Source organism: Phasianus colchicus, chromosome 7 (genome assembly GCF_987193195.1).
Source record: "Phasianus colchicus chromosome 7, bPhaCol1.hap1.1, whole genome shotgun sequence".
NCBI classification, from domain to species: Eukaryota; Metazoa; Chordata; class Aves; order Galliformes; family Phasianidae; genus Phasianus; species Phasianus colchicus.
The window spans coordinates 5,370,632-5,384,854 of NC_143442.1; the positions used below are offsets into that span (position 1 = coordinate 5,370,632).

At 40.0% G+C, this 14,223-nt stretch overlaps 1 protein-coding gene and 1 long non-coding RNA gene across 2 annotated transcripts in view; one reads left to right on the forward strand and one right to left on the reverse strand.

Moving 5' to 3' along the window:
* LOC116227273 (von Willebrand factor D and EGF domain-containing protein-like) overlaps positions 1-14,223 on the forward strand; it is a 163,815-nt gene that overhangs the window by 140,518 nt on the left and 9,074 nt on the right. Inside the window, exons 26-27 of the mRNA XM_090143533.1 lie at positions 9,503-9,598; positions 10,764-10,859. Coding sequence (XP_089999659.1) covers positions 9,503-9,598; positions 10,764-10,859 — 192 coding nt within the window. The remainder of the gene's footprint in view (positions 1-9,502; positions 9,599-10,763; positions 10,860-14,223) is intronic.
* Positions 1-14,223, reverse strand: part of LOC149917192 (uncharacterized) — a 181,510-nt gene that overhangs the window by 62,902 nt on the left and 104,385 nt on the right. The gene's annotated exons all lie outside the window — the stretch shown is intronic.

Consider the following 14,223-nt stretch of genomic DNA (forward strand, 5'->3'; position numbering starts at 1 on the left):
CTAAGCAATGTCATAGTCACTGACTTCCTGAATTCCAGCCCTCCCATGCCACATTGCTGTAGATTATTTCCTCACGAGTTGCGTAAGCAGGAAGCTTTACTGCTCAACAAATTACACTTCTATTGAGTTATCATCTTAACGACCGGCAGTATATTCTCTGGTACATCCACACTGAGTAGGCAGATTGCCTCAAGCTGTCCAAAATCAGCGAGTTTGCAGACAAGAGCTCCAGCATCCCTCCCACACAGCTGAGCAGGGAACAGCCCCTGTGCCTAATTCAATGAATGGAGCCATCATTAGCCTCGGACCTGCTTTTCTCATGTCAAGGATGTGCTCATAAGCAACAACGATTTGGCCAAGGTTTCTGGATGGCCAGTGTCCTCAGCAAGCGGGTGTTCAGAAATAAGTTAACAGCTGCTCATGTAGAGAGGCTCATAACTGATGCAAACTGCACTAGTGCTGACAGCAATAGAAGGCTGGCAGGTTTGCTTGTTGACGAGGTGCAAAGTCTGGGGATATATGAAAAGGAAATACTTGTCTCAGTTCTTACTTGATTTTGAAGCTTGCATAACAGAATAGGCTGTATTAGATGTCATCTTCCTTCCTTGGGCAAGATATGCAACAGAAGACAAAGGAAAAAATATTCAGGGATGCTACTGTCTTTCCCATTCTGCTGAGCATAAACTGATCTGTGCAGTTTGCGTGGGGTGAATGGGGTGAGCTCTGACTTCCCAGAGACAGAGAGAGAGAGCGCCAAACTGGAGACAGTGGCTCAGGGGATGGTCTGGTTGTGGTCTGCACTCAGAGCTCTTCTCCTCTCTGCTCTTTTAGCAAGAATATGACATAAAGCCATATAACTGGTCTTTCGTCAAAGCTATGTTTTGTTCATATACAAGTAGCTGGTGCTACTTAATAGGAGCTTTGAGCACATGCAGTTGTCTCTAAATTTATTTTTCAGAAAGAGAACAAGAATGTATTTGGGTAAGAACTGAATATATATCCCAAATAAGAAGCCTTATTAAATTTTTATTCATTCCTTAAGAAAAACATTCACAGACTACAGAATGATTTTTGCAGGAGTAGAGAATCTGGGGTTTGGGCCAATATTTCTTTATTTGTACTTAAATTCACTAAAGAAATGGGTCTGATTTGCTGCTTTATGTAAGTGCATACTTAAATAGCAGGGATTCCTGAATTGACACATTTCTCTTTGCTGTAGGCTTCCACGTGAGGATGAGTGGCTTTTCCATGAATTGATTTCAGTAACAATATATTTGGGGGCCTATTTCTAATTAAAATACTTCTTTAATGTCTTCTCTTAAAAAAGGGGTGTAAAATCTACCGCGGGGAAAGCACAGGGAGTGAACAGTTCTGGGAATTACATCGTCTGCTGGACCACAAAAAGATCTTGGCAGTACATCGATTCTCATGTAAGACTTAACCTATTTCCTAAGACAGATAATAGCGCTATGAATAACAGATCAGAGCAGCGCCAAGGCAGACAGCACTTCGTTTTCTGGAAGGGCTCCCACCCAAGGCAGGTGCCTTCTGTGGATGAGGTCCTTTCTTCCCAGCTGGCCATCAGCCAGGCCAGGGACCTGCTGTTCTTCCTCTTCTTGGCTTGAAGCTATCTCCCATTTCACCACAGTTCTTTTCAGTTCCTCTGCCTCAATCTCCCTTTTTACTTTTGCATGGGTGAAAATACACCAACTTCCATCAAGCATGGGTGAGCTTAGCCCACTCTGAGCAATGAAAGCACGCCTAAATGGCAGGTCATAATGCAAGGGCTGGAACTGCAAAAACAATCAACGGAGAAAAACAATGTATATGAGAATCCCTTTTCACTTCTTACTCAGGCATGACAAGGAAACAGCTCTAGAGAACAATTTATACACACACCGTAATGGTTCGCTGACCTAATAAAGCACAGAGCATTCCTCAATGAAGAGAAAATGTTACCAAGCGCAAGACCCAAACAAGATGAGAATATAAGTTGTGCTGAGAGTATATTTCACAATTCCCCACATTAATTATATACTAACAGTCACAGCGATGAGAATAAAGAATAGCAAGACACTCTTTCAAATTAATAGCATCGCAATCAGACTAAAACCAATGTATAAAAGAAAAAAAGGTTTTGCTAAGGATCTCAAAATCTGCCGGTTCCCAGCAGACTCTACCCCAGATATACCTTATGCACACCTGCATAAGGTGTCATTTGTTTGTCAACTGAATGTTTACATCATTCTGAAAGACAAAATATCACTCATCTATCCAAACACCTTAATAGTGCACCTCTAGGAAGAGTTTTACCTGATAAGAGACAACAGGCAAAGGGGGGGCTCAGAGGGAGAAATATTTGAGTCCAAGGACAGCAGACAATCCTCTATCTGAATTGGAATGGCAATTCCTTACTTGTTTCCACAGTGTTCTGGGGTTTAAAAGCCTTGCCCACCGTGCACTGCCAGATAATCATTCAGAAATGCAGACAGAGAGACCAGGATCCTTTTCTGCTGGCAGAAAAATTGTATTATCTGATGAGAGCGAAGTAACAGCACAGATAGGAACCCAGTACATTGCGCATCGACACGCAGAGCTTAGTCTGGCATCTTAGTAGTTATGCCATCCAGCATCCATTATTTTTCCCATTTTCTTTTCTGATCTAATACCTGAAATAGATTTATTTCCTACTTTAATAATTCTAAAGGTTCCCCCAGGTACATCAGAGCACACATCCGAACAAAGACTAGACACAATTAGGCAAGACCCTGGCATCATACCACAGTCTATATGGTCAACAATTTTTCAGGCAATTTTTTTCTTCTGAAACGTGTGCTAGGTAATGCAAACTAACTCCTATTGCCAGAGCTGTGTGGTAACATGAATACATTATCAATGCAAACTGTCACGGCACCCATCACAACTACATTTACAGCTCCCTCTGTGTCTTGTAGTAATTTGTTCTCCTGCACTGCATCCCTCAGAGGTTTCTACCAGATTATTTTTTACTATTCAGAAAGGTAATTTATTGAAGAATTGCTGTGCATCTCTGTTAGAAATACGTGAAGCAAGAAATGGGGCTGAGCAAACCCCAGAATAATTGGTATCTTGATACGGAGAAGGATCCAAATTTTAGAAGAACCTTGCACAAAACTTGCAAACTTCTTATACACACGAAAAGTTGCTTCTTCTTAAAATTTAATCTAAGGTTGTAATTACTGATATTCACTGGGTTACACATCTGAAGTTACTTTGCTAAAGCTTGGGTATAAATTTATTTATTTACAAATCCAAATCAATATAAATGAGGAATTTGCAAGAAACTCAGTCTTTGGAAGAACACGTCTAAAACTTAACGTTTGCAAAATTATTTCCTGGTTGTCCTTGGAACAAAAAAATTAGGACTAGTAACTGCTAGTGCCCCAAACCCTCAACGTGTTTTTTAGTGCTACATGCAATTGGGACCTCTGTGGCAGCAGATATATAGGTACATCCATCTTGCTAATGATCTGTTGAGCATCAGTTATACCCTCTGAAGTGTAGAATGATGTTTTTTTTTTTTTTTTTTTTTAACTCAACTAGTTTCTGGCTACTGTAAGGACAGCAGAATCCATAAAAGAGTACCCTGAGTTACAGACTTCCCTTTTTTCACCGGTTTTGTGATTCATTTCTTCAAAGGATTAAAGATCATTCAGCAAGATCAACTCTTTATTTGGAGCCTGGAAGCATCCAACCAACCCCTTCCTTACTGCACTTGAGACAACAGTTCATTTGAGCAGTGCTGCTGAGATGCATAACGCATCCAGAGAGAAGTGGAACCTTGCTTCCAGTCGATCAATTGAACTGTGCTATTTCGTGAAACTGCTGACCTGGCTCTCCCGTTCTCTTCCTATAAAAAAAATCAGCAGCATCCTTACATTTTAAGGCTGCATTCACAAGGTTGCTGCATTCCTGGCACAGATCTTCTCCTCCGTTTCTATGTTTTATCAATAGGTGATGTATATTACCAATAAACACTGGGAAAGGACTAGAAGTGTCAGTTTTAACACAGCAACCAACCGCTTTCACATCTACTGGCTTCATTTTTATTCTCAGCTTGGGTTCTGTCATCTGTATTTTCCTGACAAGACCAGTCGGTGTTATTTTTAAATCTGTCCCATGCTCTGTATCCTTACTGTGCTGTACCTCCCTAGCTACAGCTCTTTGTTTTCCAGAATGTCACACCACATCCAGATAACCACAAAGCAGAAAGGAGAAAACGAACATTAAAACAACATGTGCACGTACAAAAGCCAAAACTGCGACTGATCAAGCATCCTGCTTCTCAAAAGAGCAATTGGGAGAGCAAGTACAAATATGCGCTAAGCCCACAGAGAAGTCAGTCTGAAACCAACACCAGCCTGAAATAAAAGCCAAGCCTGTGAATTGTGTACAAATAACAGCACAGGGATGGTGACTTAAAGGACACATTGAAGTCTGTATCTACCAGTAGGTGTTCTTTTGGCCACTTTTCTGTGTTCTTTGTCAGTGAAGATGTAGCCTGATGCATTACCTTAGCTGGCCCACACAGATGTTACTGCTTGAGGCTATTTTCTCTCTTCCATACAAAGGCAGAATGCATTCAGAAACAGGTCAATTTTGTCAGCTTCTACAGGGCAAAAAAAAAAAAAAAAAAAAAAAAAAAGAAAGTTATCTTGAAAACTACATCTTCTAATCAGCACTGCAGTGTGACACATTGTCTCCTCATCAGCAGCTTGGCTCAGGATACACGATGACAGGTAATTCTTGATTCAGAAAGAAGAAGTCAGGGCACTCATACTGTCAGGGAAGGATGTGGATGTTCAGCTGCACCACAGGGTACTCCTGAAACATTTCAGAAAATGTTATTTTGCTAAGATTTTGGGAGCCTGATTTAATATCTCCTCTGTTTTGACATTATAAGGGCAGTGATGAAGACATTTGACAAAATTGCAAGCTTTTCACTACTTATTGTTATCCATCTCTAGTTAAAAAGGTCCAGTGGGGTACTTGCATTGAAAGGTAGCTAGGGTTCAACCTGAAATGTTGTTTATCTGCTAATGCATAGTGAAAAATGAGAGTCTGAAGGAAATATCTGGCTTCTGTTAATCACTGTAGACTGATGAGACTTTTGATTGATACTGTCACCGTTTGAACAAGACATTGCTCTTAATTGCTTATAGTGTATGCAGAAAAGCATACCATAAGCACATCCCTTCACTTTGCATAGCAGGGATATTTTGCTTAATACTATGCATGCTGCAGAGAAGTGCCCAGAGATGTGGTGGAGTCACCGTCCCTGGAGGTGTTTAAGAAAAGCTTGGATGTGGCACTGAAGGACATGGTTAGTGGGCATGGTAGGGATGGGTTGGCAGTTAGACGATATGATCCTGGAGTTCCTTTCCAACCTTAAGGATTCTATGATTCTGTGCTTTAAGGGAATGTTTATTGTCAATTTATTGTGAGAAGTGCAAAGGAAGATGCTGGAACTGTAGGTGTCCATTGCTGATGTTACTTACATCAGAAGTACCTCCTGGATTTTAGGGACAACATTTAACTTTTTTTCCATAGATTTTTAATAATCTCTGGAAATAATTATTTTGTAATAAAACTCTTCTCTTTGGCTGAGGTAGCAGGAGGCTAGCTACCTAGAGGTAAACAGCTAACTGTAGAGTTCCATGATAAAAAGAGTTGCAAGAAGCATTTCATTGGGTGAGGCCAGCCTACGCTAAACAAAGGGTCACAGGAAATTTTAAGTGATTGTAAGGTCAAAGTGCTCTAAAGGCATCAAAGAGAAATAACTGTACGACAGAAACTTAGCAACTGGTGAGTCCCATTTAGTACAAGTGGAACTGCGTACATTCTGTACAATGTTCTACACAATGCCCGTTTTATCTTAACACCTGCTGCCACCTGTTACTTTATCAAATCAACCCTCACCTGAAATACAGCAAGTAATCATGCTTTTACTTTAACCTTCAACACAGGCTTACCTTATCTAACTTCCCAGTTTTAAAAAAAAACATCACATTATGGAAGTTTTAAATAGTGGCCTTCACACTCTTTATAGAATTGAGTAACACTTACTGCATGCAAAGTTCTGTGCTTCAGTTCTTACTGAAAAGCATAGAAATGCTGACGTTGACACCACAAGGAATGGGATTAGGGCTTTAGTGATACTTGCTGACTGCTAGCAAGCTTGCACTTAGACAGAACAAGACTCTCTCCACCCCCAGTGATATGCCCTATCAAATTGCAACAAAGAGAAGACACAAATGTGTTTTCATCCATTCCGTTAAGGCTGGTTCCCAAGTCAGGTGGAAAACATATCAAACCCCTGTTGTCTTTGGGTCAAGATGCTAGGCATTTTTCAAGGGGAGGAGAGGGAAAAAATGTGAGACTTTTCAAAGTCATGCCAGCGCCTGGGAGGATTACGATAATTCGATTTGCTCTCCTAGTGTCTGATAATTTATTTAGTTTTCCTGTGAGAGGCTGTAACATTTTTGTTTGCTATTTTGAAATTGGAGCTCCTCCACAGAGGCCAAGGAGTGGGACTAGAAAGGATCAGAACTAGTTATAATCAACAAATGTTGAAGTCTGCCTGATGGGTATTGAGATGGAATTGTATTTAAGAAAGTCAAAGAAAGGGAGAACAAGGTAGAGATGCCAGACAGAAAAGGAGGGGAGATAACACTGCATGCATTTACATAAAGGTGCCTTGTGTATTCCCCATCACGTTGAGAAACTGTCTGCCCAGGAAGGCAGAGAGCCAAGAGTGCCTGTCCAACCAGGTATGGCCCTGAGCTTACATTTCCCACTTAAGTTCTTCTCTTAGTTCTGTTGGAATTGAACTTCCTCGGATTTATTGCCTAAAGTGAGAGATGCTGCATGCAATAAGCAACATTAAAGAAGTTAGTGCTCTATTTTCATGGTTCCTTGTTCATTTGTAAGGCAGCTGAACGAGAGAAATAGATCCCAAGTTGAAAATCTGTTTGAACTGTAATGCTTTACTCAGACCAAGACCAGACCTCCCCTGTTACTTAAAGTTTTACTGAATTACAAGGCAAACTGAGCTGCAACAAGTTCACTTATATAAAAACTGAAAACTAAAACTGAATCAAAAAGCACAATAGTTAGACTCCCTGTAACTGAAGGAAGCATCTACTGTCATAGAATATCTCAGATACCACAGGAAAACAGTGCAATGTTTTGTATTAGGTGAAAAGTTTAAAGGAAATTTTAAAAATTTAAAGGGAAAAAAAAAAAATTAGAAACCTCTTTTTGAACAAGTACCACTGAGCTTGGATAGGGTCCACGTTTCTTCTGATCTCCAGATGAAATCCATGGATTTCAGCAATATGATCTTGGGACAGCAGGTCAGCTATGAGGACTTTGTGGTCCGTGAGTATCATAAAGCTGAGGGTTATTTGAAATCTAGATCTGAGACTTATGGTTTGGGGTCAGTTTTCTAAATAGTGAATATCTGAGCTGTTTTATAATTGAAACGAGAAGCCAAACACAGCACAATATAAAACTGAATGTCAGAAGTCTGTTATGGGTGACAAGAGATAAAAAAAAGGAGAGAAGGGGGGGAAAAAAGATGAACTCAGAGTTACAGTTGTCATAACTCCTTAAATTCATCTAGGTTTTGACTGGCGTTGCAGCACTTTTTGAGAGTTCAGCAAGAACTCTAGATCCCTCTTAGCCTTAGTAAGCAGATGCCAAGATTACAGCATGGATCAGGTGAAATGGAGAAAGAAGGAAAAAGAAGATGACAGTTTTAGGGCTTGGGTCCAAACAGCCCTTATAAGCATGGGTAAGTCTGACCTGCCTGAGGGCAGGTCACCATGCTGAGAGACTTGTGAGCTTTGGCACAGAGCAAAATGCAAATGTAGCAGCCAAGTAAGAGCAGCCATGGAGCTCTTACAGCTGCCAGTGCCTCATCTGCACTGAAGGAACAGAGCAAGTGACCAGGACACAAGAAGCCACAAAAACAATGATCCAGTGCATCACATTCTTCACTGCCATAGATATTCTGAGGGATAATCAGGGAATCTAAAACTGCTTATCTAAAGATACCTGATCATATGCCTAAGAGAGGAACAAAAGATCATTCTCCCACCAGATAACACTGGTTGGTTTTATCTGCATGCTATTTTTTAAACATAATTCCTATTTTGAGCTCTGGGTGTGTTACAGTACTTTCAGAGCTCTGTACAGCGAGATATCATGAAAACCAGAATTACTACAGCATCAGCAGTGAAGTTTTGACTTACTGCTGCTGTGCCAAAAGTCATATCACAATCTCAAGGCTAACACAGCTACCACGGTGCTACATTTTAAATGCCAGCCCCCTCGGTGCCTGGAGAAGCTCTGTGTGCAGGTAGAACTGCTGCCAACTGTCGCTGGCAGCAATGGGACACTGCAAAATCCCACTGTGCCCATAAAGCTTAAAAAAGAGCAGAAGCCATTCCACAGAAGTGTATTCTCAAAACCTTGTCAGACTCCTCCTGACTGATTCCCAAGTCTGTTTAATAGGTGACACTGCTTTCCTCTCTTCCACTCAGTTATCAAATACAAACACCTTCTTCCATGCTTCTACATAAAAGGTAAATCATTTCTATTCCCATCATGCCAGCACTGTCATATCTCTCAACTGCACCACCACTCATACTTACTTCCTCCAGTTACTCTAAGATTCAAGGAGAAAGAGTAGATGGGAACTTTGGGTTCCTGCATGGAGCATCTACCTCTATCTAAACATCACAGTCACAGGATTTGCTTTGTTGGGACTGCAGATCTTTGATTTGCCAAAACAGAGAGACTTTACCATGAGGTGTTCATAAAGACAAGGTCTGATAGGACGTGCAAAAATTAGCAATCGTAATTCTTAATGAAATCTAGCAAAAAGTCATCAGGTTTCCTCTGGCTGGAAGAATCAACTGAGCATCTTACTCATATGAATGAGCATTATAAAAACATAAGTACTTTAACAAATACTAGTACAAAAAGGTCACAGAATAATAGATCTATTTAGTCTTCAAGTTAGATTGAATGCAAAAAATGTCCCAAAATTGAATAAAGCCAATTTATCCTTCTTTCTTATCCAAACATACACCTGAGAATATGCTTTTCAATCAGGAAGGAAAAGCTTTAATAAATATTTGGCGCGTCCACAGCTGCTACAGAAAAGTTCTTAATGGTTTCCAGAGAATCCTCATGAGTAATGCCTCTCTCTTTTACTAGTGAGGCAGCTCATAGGATGGTTTGGGCTGAAGGCACCTTTAAGACCATCTAGTCCCAATCCCCTGCTATAGGTATGGACACCCACTAGACCAGGTTGCTCACAGCCCCATCCTGCCTGGCCTTGAATGCCTCCAGGAAGGGGCATTCATCCACAGCCTTTAAGATGCAAGGAAGTCTTTAGTAAAATCTTCCTTTTTTTCTCCAGTTACTGTGTTCTTCATTTGCTATATATCTGCAGGTGTCTGTGATCCTGTGTGCATGAATGGAGGGAAATGTGTAAGCCCAAATATCTGTGACTGCCCATCTGGTTGGAGAGGAAAGCACTGTAATAAACGTAAGCATTTCTATTGTCCATCAAACAGATCACTGCTCATTACTTAGGCCAGTCAACATCAATTGTAACCTTGTCTTAATATTAAAAAACACTATAGTGAATATAATTTGTTTTGCTCCTTCAGCAGTTTGAAGAAAAACGGTTTCAATCAAAGGCAATACAAAATGCTATCAGCATTTTGCTGCAAACAGAGGAAGAAAGCTTTGTAGGGGAACCCTGGCTCTGCTTTATGTATCTCTTATACATCTTGTTACGGAAATTCATTTTTATAGTATTAAACTCGAAGCATTGATTTTATGTTTTAATACCTTCACATATTTTGCTGTATTTTTACAGAGAAATGTCATATATTTCAAGATACAGAACTACTTAAAGCCTGCTGTAAAGCCTTGCCAACTGATGTACTCTCAAGGTCACCAGCTACATTTTGGTGCATAATTTCAGGAAAGATGTGCTCTCAGTCTGTAACTCCACCATATCTGACTTACCATTATAAAAACAGAATTAAAAAACCTCTCACTCTAAAATACTCTTTCAAGGAGTATTTTTCCTTATGTGGCTATTTGTTACCATGATGTTGACAGTTAAACTGAATAAATTTATAATCCAGATGACATGCTATAAGTACACCAGGTTAAAATACAGGATATTTAATCTTTGGATCCTAATATTAAGTATGATTTCAGAACCAGTGTTTTGAAATTATAATACAATTTCTTCAGAAACGATGCAGGAAATATGTTTCTCATGTGTGCACATGAAAACATGCATTTACTTTTTGGGATCCCTGAAGAAATACTATAGACAATAAATATACCAAATCCTTCTGTGGGATATTACTTATTTGCAATGTGGAATTTGCTATGTGCATCTAACACACATGAATATACCAGATGAACATATCATATGGAGAGTATTCTCAACTGATAGAGAGCTGAACATTAGAAATAGCCAAGCTACCAGAAGGCAGTCATCAAAGATACATTTCTTAAGAAGCAAATATCAAAGATTCCTAAATACAAATTCTCTGATGAAGAGAGCACATCTATTCCTTTGGAAATTAGCCAGATGAAATAAAACTTTGCAGGTCATTATTTCAGACAGCTTTGGAACATCTGGATATGTTGTTTACATCTTCTCACTTGTCTCGTGTCACTCTGTCCAGCTGTTTGCCTGCAGAAATGCCTGAATGGTGGAGAATGTATAGGTCCAAACATCTGCGAGTGCCCTGAAGGATGGGTGGGAATGCTGTGCCAGACCCGTAAGTGCTGCTCCCATTATCACAGGCTTGTAGCCATACGTGTTGCATCAGAGATATTCACACATCCACTTTTCTGCTATGCTTATCTTACATGGAAAGGGCAACAATCGGACGATAGCACGTAAATTATGCCTCTTGTTTGTCAGAAATGTTGTATGCTGTAAAACTATTGCTATGAGCACAGACTCATCCTTTACTTCCATCAGAAAAAAGTAGATTTTAAACTCAGTGATTTGAAAGGCTATATTAAAAAAAAAAAAAAAAAAAAAAGGGTTAGGGACATTAGGAAATGCAATATCCTATTCAGCATATCCAGATGGCATTAAGCACAGACGGAAGTTCTATGTGTCTGCTAACCCAGGAGTCCAACCCTGCGCACGTTACACATTTGGTCTGAGCACTGAGATGGCTTTGTATGTGTGGGGAGTGGAAAACTTGGAGTAGAAAGAGATCCATTATTGCCCATTGCATGCAGGGTCACTGCAGTGTGTGTGTGTTATTAGTTTTACAGTAAAAGGTCACGAGGAAAATATCAAGGCATTATATCCCTTCTAAAGGGTAATCTTTCTTTCCTCTCACACTCACAGAGCGTAATTACTTATGGAAATCTTTTGTCAGTTAAATCCCAATGGCTGTGTAATTGTTTCTTTGTGCCAGCTGTCTGCTAGTTCAAACATTGTAATGTTTAAAGTTATTTATTAGTTGATGATATATTCCTGAGTCAGTTTATTAAATAAATAAACAAATCATGCTTGCTCCCATGCAAGGCAAGTAAGGCTTACTGTCATTACCCATTTCTGCTGCACAATGCAGGCACACAAGCCTGGGCCATTTTTCATTTATTTAATCAGCTCCTTTGAATATTTCCTCTAGATCTGTTCACTTGATAGTCACCCTGTTTTTACTGCTTTTTTTTTTTTTTTTTTCCCCCTTGTTTCTGTTGTAGTGTGCAATTAAATCAGCTCTGTGCCCAAAAGGAGATGCTGGTAACTCTGAGCTCTCACAACAAACCCAGATTAACCACCAAATGGTTGGAATTTCACTATTTTTTAAATAGAGGAATAGAAGACTGTAGTCAGAGAGCAGATGGTTGTCTTATAATGTTGCTCCAGGGTATTCACAAAGAGGCAGGGAGGAAGCGGGGGAACAAGAAAGTCTTCATCCTCACAGATGTTACGTATAAAGTTTTGCACAGAAGTGTAACCCCTAAAAGCAAGTCTGGGTTTGTATTTTAACGTGGGAATCCAACCACCCAAATCCAGAGCGCTGTGAAAAGAAGTGTATTAATCTGTCTGAACTCACCCCAGCACTGCCCACCATCAGTGGGCAAAATCCATGCCCTCTGCCAGAACCATTGTGTTTCTGCAAAGGGGTATTTCACTCCTTGTACTACTTCCCTGTGCAAACTACTTTGTCCATGAATTTCAGCCTGCAAGGTTCCCCTGCTTCTGACACTCCCTTGACAACAAAATATTTTATGCGAGTCAATTACGTGCGTATAATTTTGGTTTAATAGAGCAAAAAGTCAGTTTCCTTACACAAGTGAAATTCCAGCTAACTTTTTCCAGCGATCACTGTACCTTCTCCTATGATCCAGAAGGAATTTGGGCTGGTTTGTGACCTTGGGACTTGTTCAGGCACAGGAGGGACACAGATAATCCCAGTTTCATTCTCTGCTTTCAGCCTATTAATTCATGCAGCTGCCCTTATCAAGATGACAGAGATGGCCCAGGCTTACATGAACTGCTCAGGCTGTTTGGAGGCAGCAGTAGATACAGCTGCCACAATAAAATCTTCCCTAGATCTCCTCCTCCCAGTCTTCTGTAAAACCCGAAAAAGCAAAAGATGACATTTCTCTAGTTTAGGCCCCTAATAATTAAGTACTTCCAAGTGCAAATAGCGATGCCTTCTATTTTCCTGCCAACTTTCACCCAGAAAGAAGTACATAGATCTGTATTAGAAGTGACAGTCAAAAATCCTTCAGCCTTTCAGCAAACGATACATTGACAGTAACCCAGAGCAGATTTTCTGTTCTGTTGCAATGAAGATTGGCACTGTCCAAGTCAGAATAATTTTATCTCTACAGTATTTTGAAAATGCTTCAGAGAGCAAGACTGAACTCTGTTTTCAGATGTAGCACCATACGTTACGAAGCTTGTATCTAATTTGGAACAGGTCTGCTGCATTTTGGAGGTGCAATCATGCAGGCAAATACTTTGCCTCTTCTGCAATGATGTGCAATGAAATCTCATTTCGTTTAATGTGGTGAATTATGAATTTCTCAATGCTACGATCAGTCAAACTCAGTGACATTCCAGAGATGTCTGTGCAGGCTATTTCTCTTACAGTTTTACCAGTCTCTGGCTACCACTATACTGCAGAATTTGGCAAGAGTAAGAGTAGGTAAAAGAGACTTTCAGGAGACATTGTTTCAGCAGTAATGGACAAAATCCAATAGTCCTCTTTTATCAGACTGCAAATAAAGAGGTCAGCAGAGAGAATGGTTTTCTTCCCTGCTCATCTGTAACTGCACAGAATAGCTTCTGAAAGAGAATCAATAAAATAGGTCATTTGTCCCAACAAATACGGCGTGCTGTGGAATACACACATACCCTTGATAAGTTCTTATGCCTTTGATGGTCATAGTTTAAGGAGTAATGGTCAAGTTCCAGACAGTCTTGCAGATGTAGGGAAATTACATTTCAGTAAAACAGGCTAAAAGATGCCATTTGAAATATGAAAGGAGCAGCTTCGTAGACTCATATCAGCAGCACTTTCCCTCTTGGAAAACACAGTATCACCATGTTTCCCCATCAATAATTTCCTTCCCATCTCAGACCAGATACCCATTCTAAAGCCCCATGCCTGTGGGTTCTCCCTCCCTACTGAGGTGTTAACTCATCTCTCTCTTTTTCTTAAGCTAGAAAAGAACTATTAGACCAAAGCAGTGAAGACCTGATGGTACAATCTGACTGCCCTGACAAATTTAGACAAAACACAAGCCAGTAAAGTCAGCAGGCTTTTGGCCAAGGATATAAGTCTGTTAAGGATCAGAGTGCAGGATCAAGGTATAATTCTAATAATTAATTATAAAATATAAGAAGGTTATAGTTGTGAAGGATCTTCATCATTAAAATTCATGCTGCTGTCTTCTGTTCTAATATTATTGAACCCATACCGGCTTCTCATTTGCCCTTCAGAATATCTTCTCTTTATTTGCATGTTATAAGTGTCAAGCTTAAAGCCTTATAATTTCCTCAACATTCGAGCTCATTCTCTCTCCCTCTGTCTTGAACAACATCTCAGACAGGCTTGCTTCTAGTTTTCCTATGTAACCCTTTCAATTCTTAAAAAAAAGAAAACT